The following is a 19,758-nucleotide window of genomic DNA, read 5'->3' on the forward strand; positions in this document are numbered from 1 at the left end:
TGATGCTGGACAGTGCCTCGGTACTTGCTCAGAGGCAAAAGTACACCTTTAATATTTTAATGTTTTAATATCTTTCCTTTGCAGAATCTGTCCTCTTATCAGAATCTTATCCTAGGATAAGAGACTTCTAACATAGCTGTACCACTGTGTTAATGTGCAGTCAATTTTCTAATTAGACTAATTCTAATTTTAATTAGAATTTTGTGGTGCTGCTGCTGCTGAAGGGACACAGGGAGTGCTACACTCCAAAGCTGAGAAGATCTCAAGAATGTGATATTACACTCAGCTTTGTTTGGAGGAAGTGCTCGCAGTGACACCCTCCCCTCCCCATCACAACATTTTTAAGAACAAAGTGTTAATAAGTCAGCCAGAGGTGGAACATATTGTGTGCACAGATGTGCATAAAAGAAATGGAAGTATTCATTGTATCTGAAATTCTGCCCAGTTAGACTGGGGTTCCTAAACACATAGGCGAAACACTGGGGATAAAAAAATTTGGCCTTCATGTACAGACACCAAATAGTAAGTAGAAAACATTTATTATGTTCCTTGTAGAGGTGATGTGATTGACCCCAACTCATTGTGTATTCTGCACAGACTTCTCTTTGGAACCCAGCCAATACGCAATAACAACATACATACTACATATGTGACACATATATACTACCTATGTGGCTAGGAAACAATAAACAAGCAAGGTTTGTTTATATTCCTAAAATACTGAAAATAGGAACTCCAATAAATTACAGCTATGTATACATCAAACAAATGTTGTCCAAGTGTTTAGTCATATTTTTTATTAAAACTACATAGAATTATATTTGCAACTATTACCAAAGAGCATGATTGGTATTATGATCCCTAGGGCTGAGTAAGTCCAATTAACGTGTAAGATTTGTGACAGAGATGTGTTTTAATAACGTTTACGACATCCAGGGTATGCTTACTAAACCAGTCAACCAATCTTTCTTTATATACAGGTGCATTTTCAGTTCAGTCAAGTGTGTGGTAATCAGAACTGACAGAGCTTTAGAAGTATTAACATTCTGTTGTACCTACTGGAGTTAATTTATTTGCTGTTGCTGTTTACAGTTTAATGTAGCTTCATTGTGGCCATGTCATTTTCCCTACTTAAAGCATACTTGATCTAATCCTACTATTTTAGGCAATAATGTATGATTATTATGCTTGTTTTATTAAAGGCCTCTAGATATTTGTTTACTTCCTTAATATATTTCACTGCACATCAACACATATTGCTCCATTTTAGTTTAGCCATGCAATATAATTAGTCTTGTCTCAAACAGAATAGCATTTATAAGCAGGGATATGGTAAGCTGCTTAGCTACTGCAGCCATGTAGCCACTAGGCAGTGGGTCCTCAAGCCTTGGTGCTCTGTGCTCTGCTTACTAGTTGGGTGGATTTTTGCTTTGTGTATGTTATCTTACCTGGGAATTAGCATTAACTGAGCTAACAGCTCTAATGCGCCTGCTTCATTAGCACATTTTCTTCAGCTGACTAATTATTACTCATAGAGAATAATTTGTCTAGAGATGAACATGCAGACTTTGATTACAACTACATATTTCATTCAAAAGTCAGAAGATGAGGAGTTATGTTCACATGTAATATTAAGCCTGACAGTTTGAAATAATACTGGCTCAGTGTTCTTCATTTACACAACTGTTGATACAAGTTCTTATTTGTGAAGCCTTACATTGACAGTGGCATTTAGGCACTCTTTTCTATGCATAATGGGGAGACTGAGAAAAAAGGAAAGTGAAATATCCTAAACCATAAAAATTTGTTCCAGAAATCACCTTGGTTTTCCACACTGAAACTCTGAGTCATGAAAACTTCACTTTCTTGGTACGTATGGGACACGGGCACTCGCTGTGCTGGGTGCTGGTGTTCTGTGACTTGTGTCAGGTCTGGAGAAGAAATTCTGCCCCTGAGAATATTGGAACTTAGAAGACAAAGAGTGTTCCATAGTTTAAAAGACTTCATATTTTCCTTGTGTAAGGTTTTATATTTTCCCTTTTACATTTCTTCAGAAGCCTGAAGCTGTGCTGCCAGCATCCTGTAGATCTGCTTGGCCCAAAAGGAAGGAGATGCCATGAGGTATCTCCCATGAACAGAGAATCCTATATTCAGTGCTAGGATTCTGTTTTTCAGATCAGAGGTGGCTGTTTGGACTATTTTGATTTTGCCCCAGTACTGAGAATAAACACATGTAAAAATTCTGACTTTGGTTTCTGAACAATTTGAACATATCGGTATTTGGCTTAATTTCACATAAAATTTTGCACTGAAATAAAATAATTTAGTTTAAATTTAAATCAGTGTAACTTCTACTTAATGACAATTGAAATGTCTTATTATTTACATCAAAGTAAATTTATTATAATTAAACAGCTTAAATGTCTTATACGAATCTCATATTTGCTAAATTACAATAGGAAACTCCAACTATTATATCACATTATGATATTTCAGTATCAGTAATATTGATTGCACATAAATAACGACATATACGTATATATAAATAACTACACAGAACAGCTTCATGGCCAATGACTGTCATAAAATAATGGAAAACATGCTAAAAGCAGTTTCATATGTTAAAGTTTCACAAATTTTTATTAAAATTTTCTGAATGTAATTTAATCTGGTGAAATTTTTCTGACTACCTTTGCACCATTGAGTTCCACTGAAATCTTTGCTTTATTCTGAACCTTTTCAGAAGACAAAAGGATTTGAAATCCTTTCTCTTTTTTTCTTATAGATGTGCAATAGTTTAGAGCAGCCAAGGAAGCAACAGCGTTCAGACCTCAATGGACCAGTTGACAATAATAACACACCTGAGGTAGGTACCTTAGGTTGTTCGCTTGACTATCTTCCTGAGTTCAGGCTTCCATTAGGGAAGTAGGCACCAAATTTTCAGATTTCTTCCTCTCACACACACATATTTAGGCTCTGTTTCTTTTTCTGAACTGACATGTCTGCATATTCTGAAAAGTCTTTGAACTATACCCATGAATTTGTTGCTGCCACATTCATTTTATATAACTGTCCACGGCATGTACTCAAGCCTAAAATTTTCTGATGACATACAGAATAGTGAGAACACTTCATAATTTTCTTTTTGGATTATTGGAGAGCAAAAGTAGCATCAAAAAGAAACTGGCTTCTGCTCTCCAGCCCATCTGCGCCCCCCCCCCCCCCATGTCAGTCTTTGAAACCAAAGGACTGCTTAATTCCCACAGGAATAATTCTCTTTGAATAACCCCTAATATCAAGCACATCATTCAGTGCTGAGGGCTCAAATGATTCACATCTTTCTGAGTGGCCTCTGTGGTAAGATGTGTCCTGGCTCAGTCAGCTGTGAAAAAGACAGACTGATAGGCAGACCTGCTCTTGTCACCGAAGACTGGAGCAAAGAAGACATCTAAGAATGCAGAATGAGGTTATGCTTGAGGCTAGACACAATGAAATGAAATTCAGACTTAAAAGCAGAAGTCTGTTATCTCAAAAACATGTAACATGCTTAGCCTGTAGCCTATTACATTAATGAAGAGGCATATTTCTGAAGCCTTTTCCCATAATGGAGAAATCAGCCTCTTTCCCAGAAATTGGAATGCCTGAGGAGGCTGGCAAAAGACAAGCAAATGGAAGGACTGTATCTTTTTATTGAGAATAGAGACATAGCCTAAAAAGAGCACTGTTGTGGCCCCTGCTTGGATTAAGTGTAATGCTATGTACTTTGCAATCAGGAACAGTTCTTTTTATTCACGGACCCAGAATCTTGCTTTGTAAAAGATTGTTAAATGTTCTTAATTGGAAATGTGGGATATCATTAATAGGCAATGTGATCTAGCAGGCAAACTATTGGACTGGGAATTGCTCATTTGTATTGCTAATTTGGCAGCTAACTTCCTAGGTCATTTTCATGTTCTTCCCCCCACCCTCCCTTATATTTTTGTGTGGCGAGATCTGCTTAAAATGCTTTGAGATTCCAGGTAGACAGCACTATGTAACAGGTTGGGTTAATTAGTGTGATGTAATGTGTTTCACTAGGCTAAATAGTGGCAGAAGTTATACAGAGAAATTTGATTTTTTTTTTTTAAACAATGGTCAGCTGTTTAAACATAATATGAATTCACTTCAGTTTGTGATAATGATTTTGTTACAGCTATATCATTTTTATTTCTCAACAGACAAAGAAAGTGTCTTCATTTCCAAGTTTTGTTGATGGTAAGTTTTACATCACCCATAGTTAAAGTAGGATAAAATGGAAGCAAATGCTTAAACATATTTTAAAGATCACAGTTCTAAAAACCAGTCAAACCCAAGAGAACACAGCTGAAAAGTTTAAGTATTAAGTATTTAACATTTTCATCCCCCCTGTGGCAATGGGAGTGTGGTGGTGATAAAAAGGAGGAGCAGATAGAGCTCTCAGAAGGATTAAGGTGAAGATGGAGACAGCTACAAATCTGGAAGGGTCTAAAAAAGGTGGTAACAGTGAGCCCCAGCAGGGTGGAAATTTATGAAGAGCACTCTGTGTATGGCCTTGTGCAGAGGAAGGAGTCATTTAACTGTTCAGAGCAGCCCCTGTATCACTTTGATGTGATCCCCAAATCATGTCACTTTGGTGTGATTTCCCAGAACTGAGATTCTGGGAATCTCAGTTGTTGGCACAAATTGAAAGCTTTTCCTGATCTGACAAAAAATTGGTAATCCAATCCTCTGTTTAGGAGATCCATGCTTTCATGTGTTTCTTCAATTCCTTTGCACTGCTATTATGTATTTTCTGTTTGGAGAAAAATAAGTCAATTTATTAACACAAGAGGGTGGATAGAGATAAAATGAGATTATACTGAAAAACATTATCATTCTCTGATTCACAGACAGCTGAAGAAGTTTGTATGGGGACAATGCATACAACTCTTCCTGCAAAGGAAATGTCTGCACTGTAAAGTAAGAAAAGACAGTAGGAAACTTCTAAGGATCTGACCCCTTAGAACCACCATGAACACACTTTTCCCCACAATGGAAACCATAAATGAATGTTAAAAACTTGATTTCTAATGCCATTCTCAACTCAGGGAAAACTTACGTGATTTAGAATAATATTAGAATGTCCAACACATTTTTCTTCTATTCCCTGATATCAACAGCTTGAGTAGCAACTTCTGGTTTTAGTAACTTCCTTGAAGAGCTAGAGCAAATAGAAAGTTCAGAGGTTGCCCTTTTGACACAGATTGACATCTGAAGGAAATTACACATAACACTTGGCATGTACTGGCTAACAGGTCCTAAATAGAGGTAAATTAAATGCATTCCCCAAAGGTGGCGGAGCCAATAAAGCAAGCTGATACTTTGTAGTAAGCAGGTACTGATTGTAACCTGGACAACTATAAAGGGAGGCCAGCATGAGTAGAGCTTTAAAACACACTAGAATATTCACCCCTCACAGCGCTTGCAGATACAACTGCACATTTTAATTTTATTGGGATAAAAAGGTTACGTCTTTTTCTTTCCTTGCCAATCAGCTCACTACTCTGTTGGAAAGGGGTCAGTATATTATTTTAGATAGCATAATACCTTTTTTTTAGTTCAATCATTTTGCTTTCTCTGATTTTTTCCTGTAGCTGCACAGTATGTGAGGATAAGCTCTCTATTAGGCTTTTTCTATTGCAGGTATTATATGGTATTGTCTAATACAAATAAATATGTAGCTCACTAGGAGCTTATAACAGCTAACATGACTGCCCTCTGAATTCAAAGAAAAACACAGCTTTTATTATTATTTTGTATGTAGAGTCCCAAAAGGAACAGGACCCTACTGCACATAAGAAAAGATTCTGCCAGCTAGCACTCCCTGTTCTTCCCAGAGCTTTAATCGTGATACCACAACCATATTCTGGTTATATTCATATTCAACCGTTCAGGCACTTGACTTTCAGCATGACTCCTTAACTACAGTAGCTATATCTATATCTCTATTAATTCATAATATTTTTCATAACAGGCACAAAAAATATTGGAAATGTGTCCTTTTGCTATTAAAATTGTTTCAGTAGAATTAGTTCCAAGTTCAGGGGTTCTGACTTTTTTGCTCTCTGTATTTGTCCTATTACCATAAATCTCATTCCCTTGCACAGTAACAATCATGACGAAGAAATTAGCCAAAAATGGAACTTGTAGATAACGATTCTAGAAGGTGACATATGCCCTGTGTCCATTTACTCCTTATGCAAAATCTGCTGTAGTGCCACACACCCTAAGGTCTCAGTGACTTCATGGAGTATGATGGTTCTCAGCAGGAAGTTGAAAGTGCTTCTGTGCTCTGACCACAGTCTCTAAATACTGTCTGAATCCTTGGTTTACACATGATTTTAGATAAATATAAAAATATGTTCCTAAAAGATTATTAAATTCAGTTATGTTGAATTATTGAATGAGTATTCTTTTTTTTATTTTATGAAAACAAAAGTTAATTTTAAAAAGTTTAGACCTAGTCTATGTAGTCTAGAAATACATTTATACTTGTTGCATTAATGGATCAGCAGAAAACCAGGGAATTTAGTTGTATTTTTCAGAAATAGTTATCTAATAGTTATCTAATGTTTAAGCAACAATCCTCAACAGAAAATTTCAATCTTTGTTCACATCGAACTAACGTTCAAATTTCAAATCTATTTCTTTCTTCTTCCCTTCCTCATCAGTAAGCCTTACACATGCTTACAGTCAAGGGCATGCTTAAGTGCTCTGATGAGCTGGGGCCTCAGCCTAGCCTGCATTTTTATATTATTTAAAGCAGTCAGAGATAAGGGAAGAAAACACTCAGGTAACCAATTTGACCCTGGCAATTTTCAATCCCATTCCATCCTTCCAACAGATGTCTTTTTTTACCTGAGAATTGCTTATTGCCCTCATGATGGGAAATGTATGCTGGAAATAGTTTCTACCCCACATGCCTTTTTTTGTCTGTTGTTTTTTTTTGTTTGTTTGTTTGTTGATTGGTTGGTTGGTTTTTTCCCCTGTATTAGCTATTGCTATAAGAATTTTATACATGCTGTTGTTTTATACATCATGTTGCAGAATTTGTTGCTAGTACAATGATTCTGCAAAAATCATTTTCCAATGCTATGAAGAGATGATGAAACCATGTCCAGCCAAAAAACCCCCAATCTTTAAAGAATCCAAATAAATAAAATCAGGATTATGAAATTGCTTAAAACTCTAGGTTATTTCCGTGTTCAAGAACTTTTTCAGACAAATTAGTTAAAAACACCATTGCTGTCACCAAACAGCTAAGACATGAGAAGAATTTGTTGTTTCCTTTGTAACATTAATTTCACAGACGCCTAAAATATGGTGGGGATTACTGTTTAATGCTAGGAGATGCTAGCAGTGTATATGTAAAAATAGATCTCTGAACATGTCTTTAAAAGGAAAGCGCCATTGATGTAGCCTATCAATGTCTTGGAAATCAAGACAAAAATGTCTTGCTCAAAGATGTACAAAGCACTAATATGACCAGAAGTGGGCCAAATTTGACATTCTTGAAAATAATTAAAGTGAAAACAAGCTTTCCTGATACTGTTATACCCCAAGCTTTTGGGATGGAAACGAGGTAGATTAAGGGACTGATATGTTTTAAATAACCAGCACAATTATTTTTTTTTTTTTTGTTGACAAATCCTGCAGACTCTTAGAATTTTGGTCTTTGCTTCATATAGTAATGACTGTATTAGAATTTGTACCAAGAATCACAATTTTATTTGTCTTTGGAAACACAAAATGTTACAAGAAAATTAATCTAAATTAACTACTAAAGAAGGTTAGTTAAACTGATTTAGACATTATGTGGGTAAGTGTATCTCAGAGTTAAAGCAACCTTGATTCAATTTAGCCTGATTTACTTAGCCTGAAGTGAATGAAGGAAAACAAAATTAAAGCCACTTTAATTTTGAATGAGCATGTTGCTGCAGGTATCTAATGAAGTTTTGCTAACTTGACATTAAATTCACATCTTTAATTAATTTCCTTATTTGCTACGCTTGAAACAAGATGTCAGTAGGATGCAACATTAATATTTTGTTGCATGCTGAAAGAAGTACAGATGTATAAGAGTAAGATTTAAGCCTGAAAAGATGTATGAATAACAGCATCAGAAGAGGTACCATATAAAACACATCATCCCTGTGCTGAAAAATGTAATGGTGCAAAGATGTAAGCAGAGGAACAGAGAGACAGTAAATTGAGTTCTTGTGGAATTTTCATTTTCTTTGATTTCATTCAGTGAATTATTGCTGCAGGAACAAGGATCGTTTTTTGAGGTGTTGAAAGACTTGGCCTTCATGAAGAGTTTCAGTGACTTTTTAAATTAATAGCTTTCCAAGTATTTAATTGAGGGTTTTCACACTTTCAGTGGAGATTGCCATGGTATATTTTTATTCTTTGGCAATACTTCGAGAATTTTAAATTCCACAGAATTCTATTCTGAGTTGTAATGAAGATCCAAACCATTACTGGATTTGTACAGATGTGATCTAAAGCAAAATGTGTCCTCCTGTGGTATATAATTATCCTTTTGAAGCTTGAAACTACAGTGTTTGCTAGCAAAACAAATAGCTCCATTTTTGTGTGAGCATTGTTAGTTAATATCAGGTCTCTGAAGAGTGCAGGACTGGTATAAATATATATATGTGTTTATATACTTTGATCACTGAATTATAAAGACTGTGGGTTTTTTCCTGGGAGTTAAGATTTCCAGCAGGCAAATGTGAGGTCTTCATGAAAGTATAAGTGTCAGCAACATTGCTTGAAGAAGAAGAAGAAGAAAGTCTCTTCTTTTAATCAGGTTTATTTTCTGCTGGAAGACTTTTTCTAAATTAGAACAGGAAAATGAAGGATAGGAACACTCACTGAAAGATATATGTGTGAATCACTATTTCAGTAAACTTCATCAGAATAACATGCTGTATATTTTTCCTTCTCCACGTAATAATCTTCCACATTCAATTGATTATAAATAAATTGAACTAATCAACTGTACAAAAAAACTTTTTTTTTTTTAAAAATTAGCATCTCCAGTGTCATTTTTCTCCTCACACATGAGATTGATATACTTCAAAAAAATGTGTTAGCAGCTTGGCAAGTTGATACAGCTCAAAGCAAATTTCTTTTATAGAACTGTTGAGGAACAGAAAATATTCACTGTTGAGAGATTTCAGCCAAACTCTGGAATGACTGTTCTTTACTGTTAATCTAATCAAGTTAGACATAAAGCTTAACAGCTGAATAATGAGGATGATGAGCATAGTCCCAGTATGATATAAATACTATCCTTCATTCTCTTCTCCCTTCCCCCTCTTTTTCATCCTTGGAAATAAACCACTTGCAAAATACAACTCGATGTTAGAATCTCACCAAAGTCACTATGTAATTAATACTAACTAAGTATTAATGTAATTAATACTGTTAATATAATTAATACTAAACAAAGGCATTTTGTTGAATGAAGGGTAAAATTTAAAAAATGTCAAGATGTTTTTACGTTCCACTATTTTCCTCTTTTTTTAACATGAAATTTTTCATGCTCTTTCCATGCGCTCCTTCTCCATAACTGCCCTCTGTGAATTCCCTGCTTTCAGAGGAAAAGGCTGTGTGACCTGCTGTGTAGATACTATTGATTAGACCCTGAACGTTTTATTGAACTCCTGCACTGAAGCATGTTTCTCCAGCTCTCATTTTATAAATCTGTAACAGCCTGAGAACTGTATTTTTCTATCAGTCTGAATTCAGGCCTTACACATGACTAAACAGTATCAAGATGCCTACTTTTCTTGTTTCCTAAACTTTCTTAGCTGTTAAGTTTCATGGTGGACTTCTGCTGAAGCAAAGTATACCTTTGTGCCTATTCTTCATTGGCATTTCTGCCAGAGATAATGTCTGGGGCCTGTGTACTTCTACAAACATGTCAAACAAATGTGGAAACACAGATCTGTGCACTGTAATAGTCATAGATATAAATAGTAAGAAAGTTATGCTAAAGGAACCTATCAGCATTTCTGAAACTTGCAAATAATTCCAATGTGTTTATCAGTGCAGCACAGCAAGAATTTTCCAATGATTTTCCACTAGAATTCCACAGTCAAACCATTATACAATTTTAAATACTGTATGTTTGGTAATAAATTTTTTTTGGAAATAATTATAGGGAAAAACATAATTTATTCTGCACTGGATTTTTTCACTTGTTTCATATTAGAAAATGTATTAAAAAGGTTGTTCAAGCTTCAATATCCTTTATTCAATTTCTCATCTCTCCATCCTCTTTTGAAAGGCAGTAACTGTAAATGTCTCATGTCAGTTCCAGGACCTTGTGAACCTGAAGACCTCATTGATGGGATCATCTTTGCAGCCAATTACCTGGGCTCTACACAGCTGCTTTCTGAGCGCAACCCTTCCAAAAACATAAGAATGATGCAGGCCCAAGAGGCAGTGAGCCGTGTTAAGGTAGGGGATTTTTATGGTTTGTAGAATACTCTCTGATCCTTTGACAGTTGATCTCTAAACAGTACAGGCTCTGTAGCTTCAAACCCTTTCTGAAGTACACTTATGTGAGTGTAGATCTAGTACTGTAAATACCATTAGTTTCCAGTGCTTATTTTGAAAATACATATAACATCTCTGAGGAGCAAAATATAAATTATTCTAAAGTCTATTCAAAATTGTTTGGAAGCTGTATGAAGAATGCACGTATTAAAGACAAATTCCAGACTGCAATTGAGAAATATTTGATTGTCAAAGCACAGGATGTTTTTTTGACTGTGGTTTTCCTCTTATGTCATTAATTCCTATAACTTACTACAAATTGTGAAGATTACTCTCAATATATTGGATTATTACTTTTTTAGGACAAGAAGATTCATTACTATTGTGTTTGGATTTGGTGTTACTTACAGTGAACAATTTCTGTGTAAATAATGTACCATAGACTGCTTCATACAGTTGCGTAAAAAAATGCTTTTTTTGGTTAATAATTCAAATAGAAGATTTTTCTTTTACAATTTTTTGTGGATCTGCTGTAAATACCTCATCTGAATAAACACATGGTTAGAAAGAGGTAGATATAAATGCTAATAGAAAAATCATGTGCTTAGTCAACAAAATATTTAATTGGTAAAAATTGCATGTTTTTGAAGGAAACTGGTTTGGGAAAATAATGTACTTCACAAGAGACTGTCATGATTGATTTGGCATTTAGAAACAAAATAAAGGCAAGAAAGGTCCAGTTCTTTAAACTTTCCAAACCCTTGAATTTCTATGTAGCATACTGTGATGTCTCAAGCAGTAAGTAATCATTGATTGCAATTAACTTCCTAAAAAATGTTTCGTGTATTAATAGCAATCCTAATTTGTCAGGAATACATGACTACTTCAGACAGTCATGGAAAAGAGCTTGAGTTACATTTTGTTCAACAATTACATGTAGACATATGATTAATATGGATAGAAAACCTTGGCTTTAAAATAGTGCATGTACTGTCATTTTAGACTGCTGTATATTTAGCAGGATAAATTTTATGAGCAGCTTTAACAGACAACACTCTTTGGTACCAAATTTTTGTAATCAACAACATGCATAATACCATTAAATCCAATTATGCTTGATATAAACAAATCTTTCTCTCTTGAACATCATTCTCCCACTGCTCCCAAATTTTTAAGTCTGGATTCATAGTCAAAAGGTTTCCTTGACTTCCCACACTGTCTTTTCTCTTTCTTTGTGTGTACATCTGTCTACATTCTTTTTTTATGCTACTCTTCAGAGGATGCAAAAGGCGGCTAAAATCAAGAAAAAAGCGGTGTGTAAACTGTTTTTCTTGAATGCTAATGTTTACTTACATTTTTGTTGTACTTATTCTCCATGGAGTGTTGTGTATTTCATTATGGGTTCTCATAAAGTTGTCATTTTGGTTTCTTCTTTGTTAGGTAGTAGAACACTGGATGGAATAAAATTAATTCATTCTGTTCATTTGCTGGAGTGCCTGTCTGCTGCTCTTCTTCTGTTGAATACCTGTGATTTGTTTAGTCCAGATATACAGCCAATGTTATCAGGGAGATTTTTTAAAATGTAATGCTTATTTTTATTTTACTAACCAAACCAGTAAGATGTATTTCCTGTGTCTGTGACTTACTATGTATTTATTAAATTATTGTCAATATTTAAAAACAAATAAAATAAATTTAGCAGGTAGTAGCTGGAACAATTCATACAGGAGACATTTCACTCAGTTAAAACCTATAGTACAGTTAACTAAATACAGCTGACAAAAATAATCACTAAAATTAGCCTTGCTCTTTCTGATGGTCTTGGATGAAAGCAATGCAAGTAATCTCTGCCAGAGTATGTGCTTGCTTTGTATTTTCCTGGATGAGATTTAATTCAAATAAAATTAATCTGAATGAATTATAGGCATAGCTAAGCCTTTATAACTACAGAAAAGAGCAGCAAATACATCATTCTTCCTTGCACTGTTTCATCAAAGAACTGGTCTCTGACCTGCAGACTGATGCCTGCCTTTAGCACAGGCTGATATGGCCTGTGGCTATTTTAATCTGCGACTGCTAACATGGGTGCTGCTAAATACCAGTTGCAATAGTGCACTGTGAACAAGTAGCCTGGAGGAATAAATAGGTTCCTGCTGGAACTCAGAGTATTAGGTGAGCTCTTGGGTGATGCTTCAGTGAGAGGTAGCAGCTGCTTTGCCACTTTCTCTCCTGTTTCTCATGTGGACAGAGCCAGGACTCACACTTAGGCATTACACTGTAATCCTCCTTGCCCTGTGACCATGTTTTCTCATGGGTTATGGAACTGGTTTCCTAGTGAGCAGTGCTCAGAAGTTGAGAGCTGAAAGCCAGCTGATGGCTTTCTGTAATATGAGAGAAATACTAGTTCAGTGCTCAGTTCTTTTCTAGGAAGAAACTAAACTAAAAATCTAAAAAAAACCCCACCCCTAAAACCCACCCACCACAGTACTGAGCACCAGTTTGCACTTTTTTTGGTGAGCTCACTGAAGATGGCAAGGGCTAAGCAGCTGATGGGGAGTAAGTCACTTTCTCAATTCTCCTACTTTCTCAATTCTGGTGCCTCAAGTTCTGAAGTGCATTGATGAGACGGTGGGGAAGAAACAGGCATACTCTTTCTCCTGTTCTGGCTATAAATAGCAAATCTTAGTACATGAGCTGTCAGTCCCATGGGCTCTGAAAATTCACTCTTACCCACAAAATCCCAGTATGCTTCACTCTTTCCATGCAATAAATGCATTCTTTGCATGTATTTAGACACACCTTTGAATAGCCGTCTTTGTAGTGGCTTAACAGTGCGATTGCCTCACATCACATTATGCTTGAAAGTGATCAGAGAATTTGTCATTCTAAAAAGCAAATTAAAATTCCCCTTGTAACAAAGCATCTGTCTTTTAGACTTCAGAGGGAGATTCCCAGGCCTTGACTGAAGTGGATCTGTTCATCTCCACACAGAGAATCAAAGTTTTAAATGCAGACACACAGGTAAGTTATGATTAAAATTCTTCAAGAATAATGTTGAGTTAGACTGCGCTCTTATACTATTAGCGGGCAACTTTACTAAATTTGGATAAATTCACTATTGTGAGAGTATTCAGAAAGAGCAGTGTTAGATTTGCTATTGTTGTAACACTAGCCATTTGCCAATGTAGCAATACTGACACCAGTTTTGCTTGTTTGATCTATTGGAAAATGTCTGCATGTTGCTGAGGTCTATAATTCAATTTAGGAGAATATTCAAAAGTCTTTCAGAATGCATGTATGTTGTTTCTCTGAAACAGTTTCAGTACCCAAATTTACAGTCTAACAGGTAAGTCATTTGCTACTTTGATTAAGCTATTCATATCTTGCCATTTTTAACATTTAACCACTTATTTTTCCATAAATCACATCTGAGCTACCATCCTCTTTGCCTAAGGTAAATTATTAATGATTCATATTAAAGAAGCACCTGGAGACCACAGCAATGACCAGCCTCATCTCCTAGGAATAAACATATATTCAATAGGAAGTGATCTTCATAAGGATCTTTTTAAACAAATTTACAATTAAATACATATCATTTATACACGGATCCCAATATTTAGTATAATAATCTCACAAGAACACTTAGACTTTGATTATACCTGCAGAAAGTCTTTAAATTTTAATTCTTATGAGAGGCTTTGAAAAGGGAAATTTTAGTGACAGTTTTTGCTTTAGTTTTCACTAAAAAACTCCACTGTATGCAGCTAACAGCAGTTGAAAAATGGTAAGACCTCAAGTTACATTAAAGAACAAACCATTTAGAAAGTGCTTAGTTAGCACAAACTAGAAAATTCATCTGTAATATTTGGAAAAATGGTTGGAGTGACCTTATGCTATCCTTTCAATGAAACTCTTCCAGAATTTAAGGTAATATTAAGTCTTATTTTTTCAGTAGCAGAACAGACCAAGGATTACACATAAGTTTAACTGTCAGAAAGATATCAAAACAAACACACACTTTGTAGGCAGTTTGTGAGTTGAGATGAGCAAGAGTCAGCACAGATTTGTCAAAATTAAATCATGTAAAATTGTTTTCTTTTGTGACAGGGAATGTATTTGTCCATAGCACAGAAGCAGCACACATCACCTATTAACTTAAATAAGGCTTTCATCTCATATAATATTTTCTAGATTATATGATCTAGATACAAGAGATACAAGCAGGCTAAAAAATTTCTTGAGTGTAGTTATTTCTGATATATTGCCATATAGATGGCAATATAAAGAGATAAAGAGCAGGAGAGACTCACAAGCATGTTTGTTTGATGTAGTACTGTTCAATATTTTTATGAACAACTTGGAAGATGGAAAGAGAAAATGGTTATTGAACTTATATCTTGGTGTATAAGATCAGAGTTCAGAAATATCATGGCTAACTGAAGAAATGAGCTGAAATGACAGGAGATATTTCAATAAAGATAAATGTATCACTCTAATTTAGGATTTTGTTTTGTTTTCAATTAGTGTATAATTTATTTTTCTAACAATGCAAACCATGAGGCACCTACTTCTCCCTGAAATTTAAGAGAGCGTTACTATCTTTTAATATGATAGTAATGATAATATCTCCAGGAAATGGATTATTTTTCTTTTAACACAAGCAGATGTCCTTAACATGCTACTAGAACTCCCAAGAGATGGAGCCAGATGAGGAGCAGAATAGCCTATCTAATACGGGCTGCAGTATTTACAATCTGCTCTCCGTAAATCGTTCTGATACTGCATTTCATCCATGATAACCAGTACCAGTACTTGTTATGGCTCAGCTGTTTTTTGACCTCTTTGTAAATGTGCATCATCCAGAGAGTATATTATCAAAGCTTATGACTGCTTTTTTGCACTGGCAGAAAATAAAATGCTAGTAATTATCAGTGTATGGCAGTAAATAGATAAGTTCTCTTTTGTTGAGTAAGAATTAGTCTTAGTGAAAGTCACTCTCTCCCTTCTTTAAATAGTTCTGCATTTCAGCTGAACATCAACCCTTTTAAAAACAAAAAAGGAAAATCCTTTGAAGCAGCCCACAAATACTTTGTCAAACTAACTGTTACCTTATTCTCCTGATTCCCCTGAGATTTCTAGTGATATAAAATGCAATGCACCATGAGGAATGGTGTCTAGTATCAACTGTTCAACTAGATGGAAACAACAATACTGGAAATTATTATAATTACAAGCTCTCTGGTGTTTGCTATGGGTTTTTTGCTTTCTTATTTTTTTTAGAGTGGGCCTTTCAGAGAGCTGCAAGAGACTTATTCCCATGACTTTTTAGCATTGCTGTTGGCATGCCTTTGCATTTTTGGCTTGGTAATATTTTTCAGTGCTAGTGAATTTCCTGACGGGTGTAATTACCATAGGTCTGTTTCAGCTGGTGTGGCAGCTGGCAGAGACAATCTGTTCTTTCATGGATTTATCAATTATATAAAACCTATTTCTGCAGTGTGCCATCCATGTTTTAATCCATCTGTAGTGTTGTATAGTTCACATGAGGTAGCAGCTGATTTACAATGTAAAATTCTCCGTTAAAAAATGGCACACACCAGGGTTCAAAATGCTGAGTAGCACCGGTAAGGTGTATTGCCATGTTGGAATAGAGCCAGCTCTGGTGATTCTGTTGCCCTCAGCAACACTAGGAATTTAGTTGCTTCTGCATTTAGTTACTGAATACATTCAGCCCAAGTTGACCACCTGTTTAGTATATGTGGTAGAAGCAACCTTAGGTTTGGCCACGTGTCTGCCTGTATGAGAGCTACTGTTCCCTGTGCCGCAGCTTTATGGGCTTGCAGTCAGCACACAAAACCAGCAGAAATATCACAGCAGCCTCTCCCATCTTCTTGCTCATTCGGTGAAGCAACTGTTCGGTTGGAAGTGAAGCAACTGGGAAAACTATCAGAGAAAGATATAGAGGTCACAAATGTGTATGTGCAGAGCCTCTGGTAGATGATTGGTTCCATAAAATTGTCTGACTCATTAGGCTCTCTAATTCACACTCCCACAGGACTACATCACTTGAAAGCTTGAAAAAATGCTTAATTTTCCTCCTTCAGGTGTTCTTTGGGTTTCAAAAGGGAGAACAAACAGGATTCTAAGAGTTCCTTAGAAAAGAAGGGCGATTCTGAGAAAGGGGAATCCGGACAGCAGAAGATAGAACAGGGGTTTTGAAAAAGGCCAAGAGAGAGGCTGAATTTCTAAAGACAAATATTGGAATAGCAAGGATGGAGTGGATGGGACGAGACAAGGGATGAGGGAAAGAATAGAGAAGCAGATGGGCAGAGATGGAGAGGTTAATGGGAAAGTAACAAAGGAGGAGAGAGGGTGAAAATAAGATAATGGTAATGGAAAATAGAGTGGAATGGAATATGGAGTGAGAAAGGAAAAAGTCAAGTCACAAGTAAGTCAAAAGTAAAGACATGTTTACAGTCACTATATATTATTTGCCTTTTTCCTAATTGTAATTGCATTAGACAGGAAAAAGGTGGGAGGGAGTGACTGCTTTCACCCCTACAAAGGGAAAATACAAAAAAACCTTTGAGTAACTTCTGTGTGATGATAAGGACAGAAGGCCTTTGTTGGCAGGTGAGATTAAATGCATTCATTTTCCCAGTCCATTCACTCGTGTGTACACTGCATGTATGATTACACCCTTACAGAATACTTTGTGCAGACTACTGAAAAGCAATTATCTCTGCAGAGGTCCCAGGATCCTCCTGAAAGATGTCCATTATAAAATATTTTTCCATACTGACAGAAGTGCTATAAATTCTCCTGAGCCCCTGCAACCCTTAGAGACACCCCTCCAAAACATCTCTTAACCATCATAACTTTTCATAATTTAGGGATAAGGACAAAACATTTTATTTCAAGCCTGAGAAGAATCATTACAATAATTTTATGGGTAGTGATTCTCTTTAGTAAGACAAGTGGTCCTAAGAAACAATAATTATTTATATTGTTCCCTCTCTGTCGAGTTAAATTGTACTGAAATTCTTAAAACAATTACTCTTGTCAACTTGAAGAACAATCTTTCTCTCTTAGGCCTTAGAGATTTGTTCAACTAATGGTAAACTAATACCTAGCTGTTTATATAAAGGATGCAGCTGCTTATAGAAATGATGAAAACTGTGTATTATCTCATACCACATTATAGGTTTTTTTAGAAGATCAGATATCAAGGGAAACACTGCCACTACAGACACAGCAAGGAAGGTATCTCAGTTTAGATGAAAACTGACCTCATGCTGCTCAGTGTGATATTCTGATACCTATCAAGAGCCACTAGCAGATTAATCAAAAGGAAAAAAAAAAAAAAGAAAACCAAAAGGCCTTCTTGGTTAAAAAGAACTCCAAACAAACAACAAGCCTGTAGTCAGTTTTTCTTTGCTCACATTAGAAATAGCCACATATATATCCAAGCAGATGCCAAAAGCAGCAGGGACAACCTCAGTCTTGGCCAACAACCAAAGGTATTTTAGACACCAGGAAGAAATTTACTGACTTAAAACTAATAGAGATCACGAAGTAAAATGAAACAAATTGATTCAGTAATAAGTACTTTTTTATTCCAATTCAGGCAGAATTTGGTGGAGAGGAGGTGGGGGGCAGGGGACATCCTCAGCTAGTTTGATCAATAAAACTATTATGCTTCTGGTTGCTTCCAGTTTGAGCAATAAATGAAAGTCTGGAAAACCCTCCAAACTGACCAATGACCCCAGAAAGAAGGAATTTTCAGATGGGCCCTTTCTGTTTCTTAAAGAAGAGAACAGTTCATCTCTACAATGGCAAAATATGTAAAGAAATGATAGCTAACAAAGCATGGTTTGGAGGCACTTTCTTGGCCTTTGTTTCAATAGAAAGATTTATCTTAATTAAAATAGTACCTAGCATAAGATTTTAAAGTAAGCAGCATCCAGTTTAAGAAACCTATAAAGCTCAGGTTTGAAATGTCCCATAAAAATAGGATTTGGACTCTTTTTTGCCTTAAAATGAGGATGTTCAACCAATGACAACAGATTGGATTCAGTACAGCACACCAGCCACGTCTGAAGGCTGAATTAATTACCCTGGCAGCCTGCTATTGAAATTACCTCTCCAGAGCCTCCTGCAGTCTCCTCTTTGTCAACAAGAGCTGCACACATCGTGTGACCACTGTAACAGGACACAGGCGTTTTACTCACGTGACGGCAAAGTAGAGTCTGGCTTTGACTGAAGCTGAGAAGAAGCAAAGGCTGATTACTCCAAGTTCAGAGGACAAGCACCTCAAATCAGATGGTGATATGTGGGCAGTAGGGGGGTGAGGAGGGACAACACAGTCATGTAGTGAAGAACAACATACAGTCCTTGAATATCTCCTCAGGAAAAACTGTAAATCATCACTGCCTTAAAATATTGTTTTCTGGTTTCTGTGGATCCTTACAGCTAGGAGGCTTTTTCTGATATTTTGTCTAAGTTGTCAAAATATCTGCCAGATAAGCATTACTAACATAAGTTATATTATCTTTTTTCCCTAGGAATTTCTCTTCCTCTGTAATTATACAGACTTCAGTAACAGTGATTCTTTTCAAGGCACTTAAAGGAAGTACAGTCAATCAGTACAGTCAATCAGATCACTTGATTGCATGAGCATTCCCAAGACTCTCATTTTAAACCTAAAAGGTTCTTACCATTATGGAACGTCTTCCATAGCAACACACCTTTCTGGGAACTTAGAAAAGTTGTGGCTTTTTTTTATTTTTATAAATAAAAAAAAAGGAGAAATCAGGTTGCTTATACAGTAGCTTGAATAAAACCTGTATGAAGATACAAATAATTGTCTAAAACATCACTGTAAACTAGTATATCATTGTTTGTCTTTGCAGTCCTAAATATATCAAAATCCTTTGAAATAATCACTGTAGCAATGTCACATAATTGTTTTATTAAAATAACATTATTTTACATATAGAAACCTTTTAATGAAAATGAGACTGCTAGCTGTTGAGCCACATTAATTTATTCATACTTAATGCTGAGTTCAGAAGTAATAAAACTTACTACACGTTCATACTTAGCGGTGCACAGAAACTGTTATAAAATGTCCTTGAAGATTCTTCCTTCTGGGACTTCTTCCCTCTTTTATATAAGAAACAATTGATA

The 19,758-nt window shown here is 35.7% G+C and overlaps 1 protein-coding gene across 6 annotated transcripts in view; it reads left to right on the forward strand.

Moving 5' to 3' along the window:
* The window catches only part of APBA2 (amyloid beta precursor protein binding family A member 2), a 122,708-nt gene that overhangs the window by 87,538 nt on the left and 15,412 nt on the right, over positions 1–19,758 (forward strand). For 5 of the 6 annotated variants that reach the window (XM_074837995.1, XM_074837998.1, XM_074837993.1 and 2 more), the window contains exons 3-7: positions 2,786–2,866; positions 4,218–4,254; positions 10,382–10,527; positions 11,844–11,879; positions 13,501–13,587. In XM_074837995.1, coding sequence (XP_074694096.1) covers positions 2,786–2,866; positions 4,218–4,254; positions 10,382–10,527; positions 11,844–11,879; positions 13,501–13,587 — 387 coding nt within the window. The remainder of the gene's footprint in view (positions 1–2,785; positions 2,867–4,217; positions 4,255–10,381; positions 10,528–11,843; positions 11,880–13,500; positions 13,588–19,758) is intronic. The other variant, XM_074837999.1, reaches the window with a different exon arrangement.

Source organism: Strix aluco, chromosome 12, assembly GCF_031877795.1.
Source record: "Strix aluco isolate bStrAlu1 chromosome 12, bStrAlu1.hap1, whole genome shotgun sequence".
NCBI lineage: Eukaryota > Metazoa > Chordata > Aves > Strigiformes > Strigidae > Strix > Strix aluco.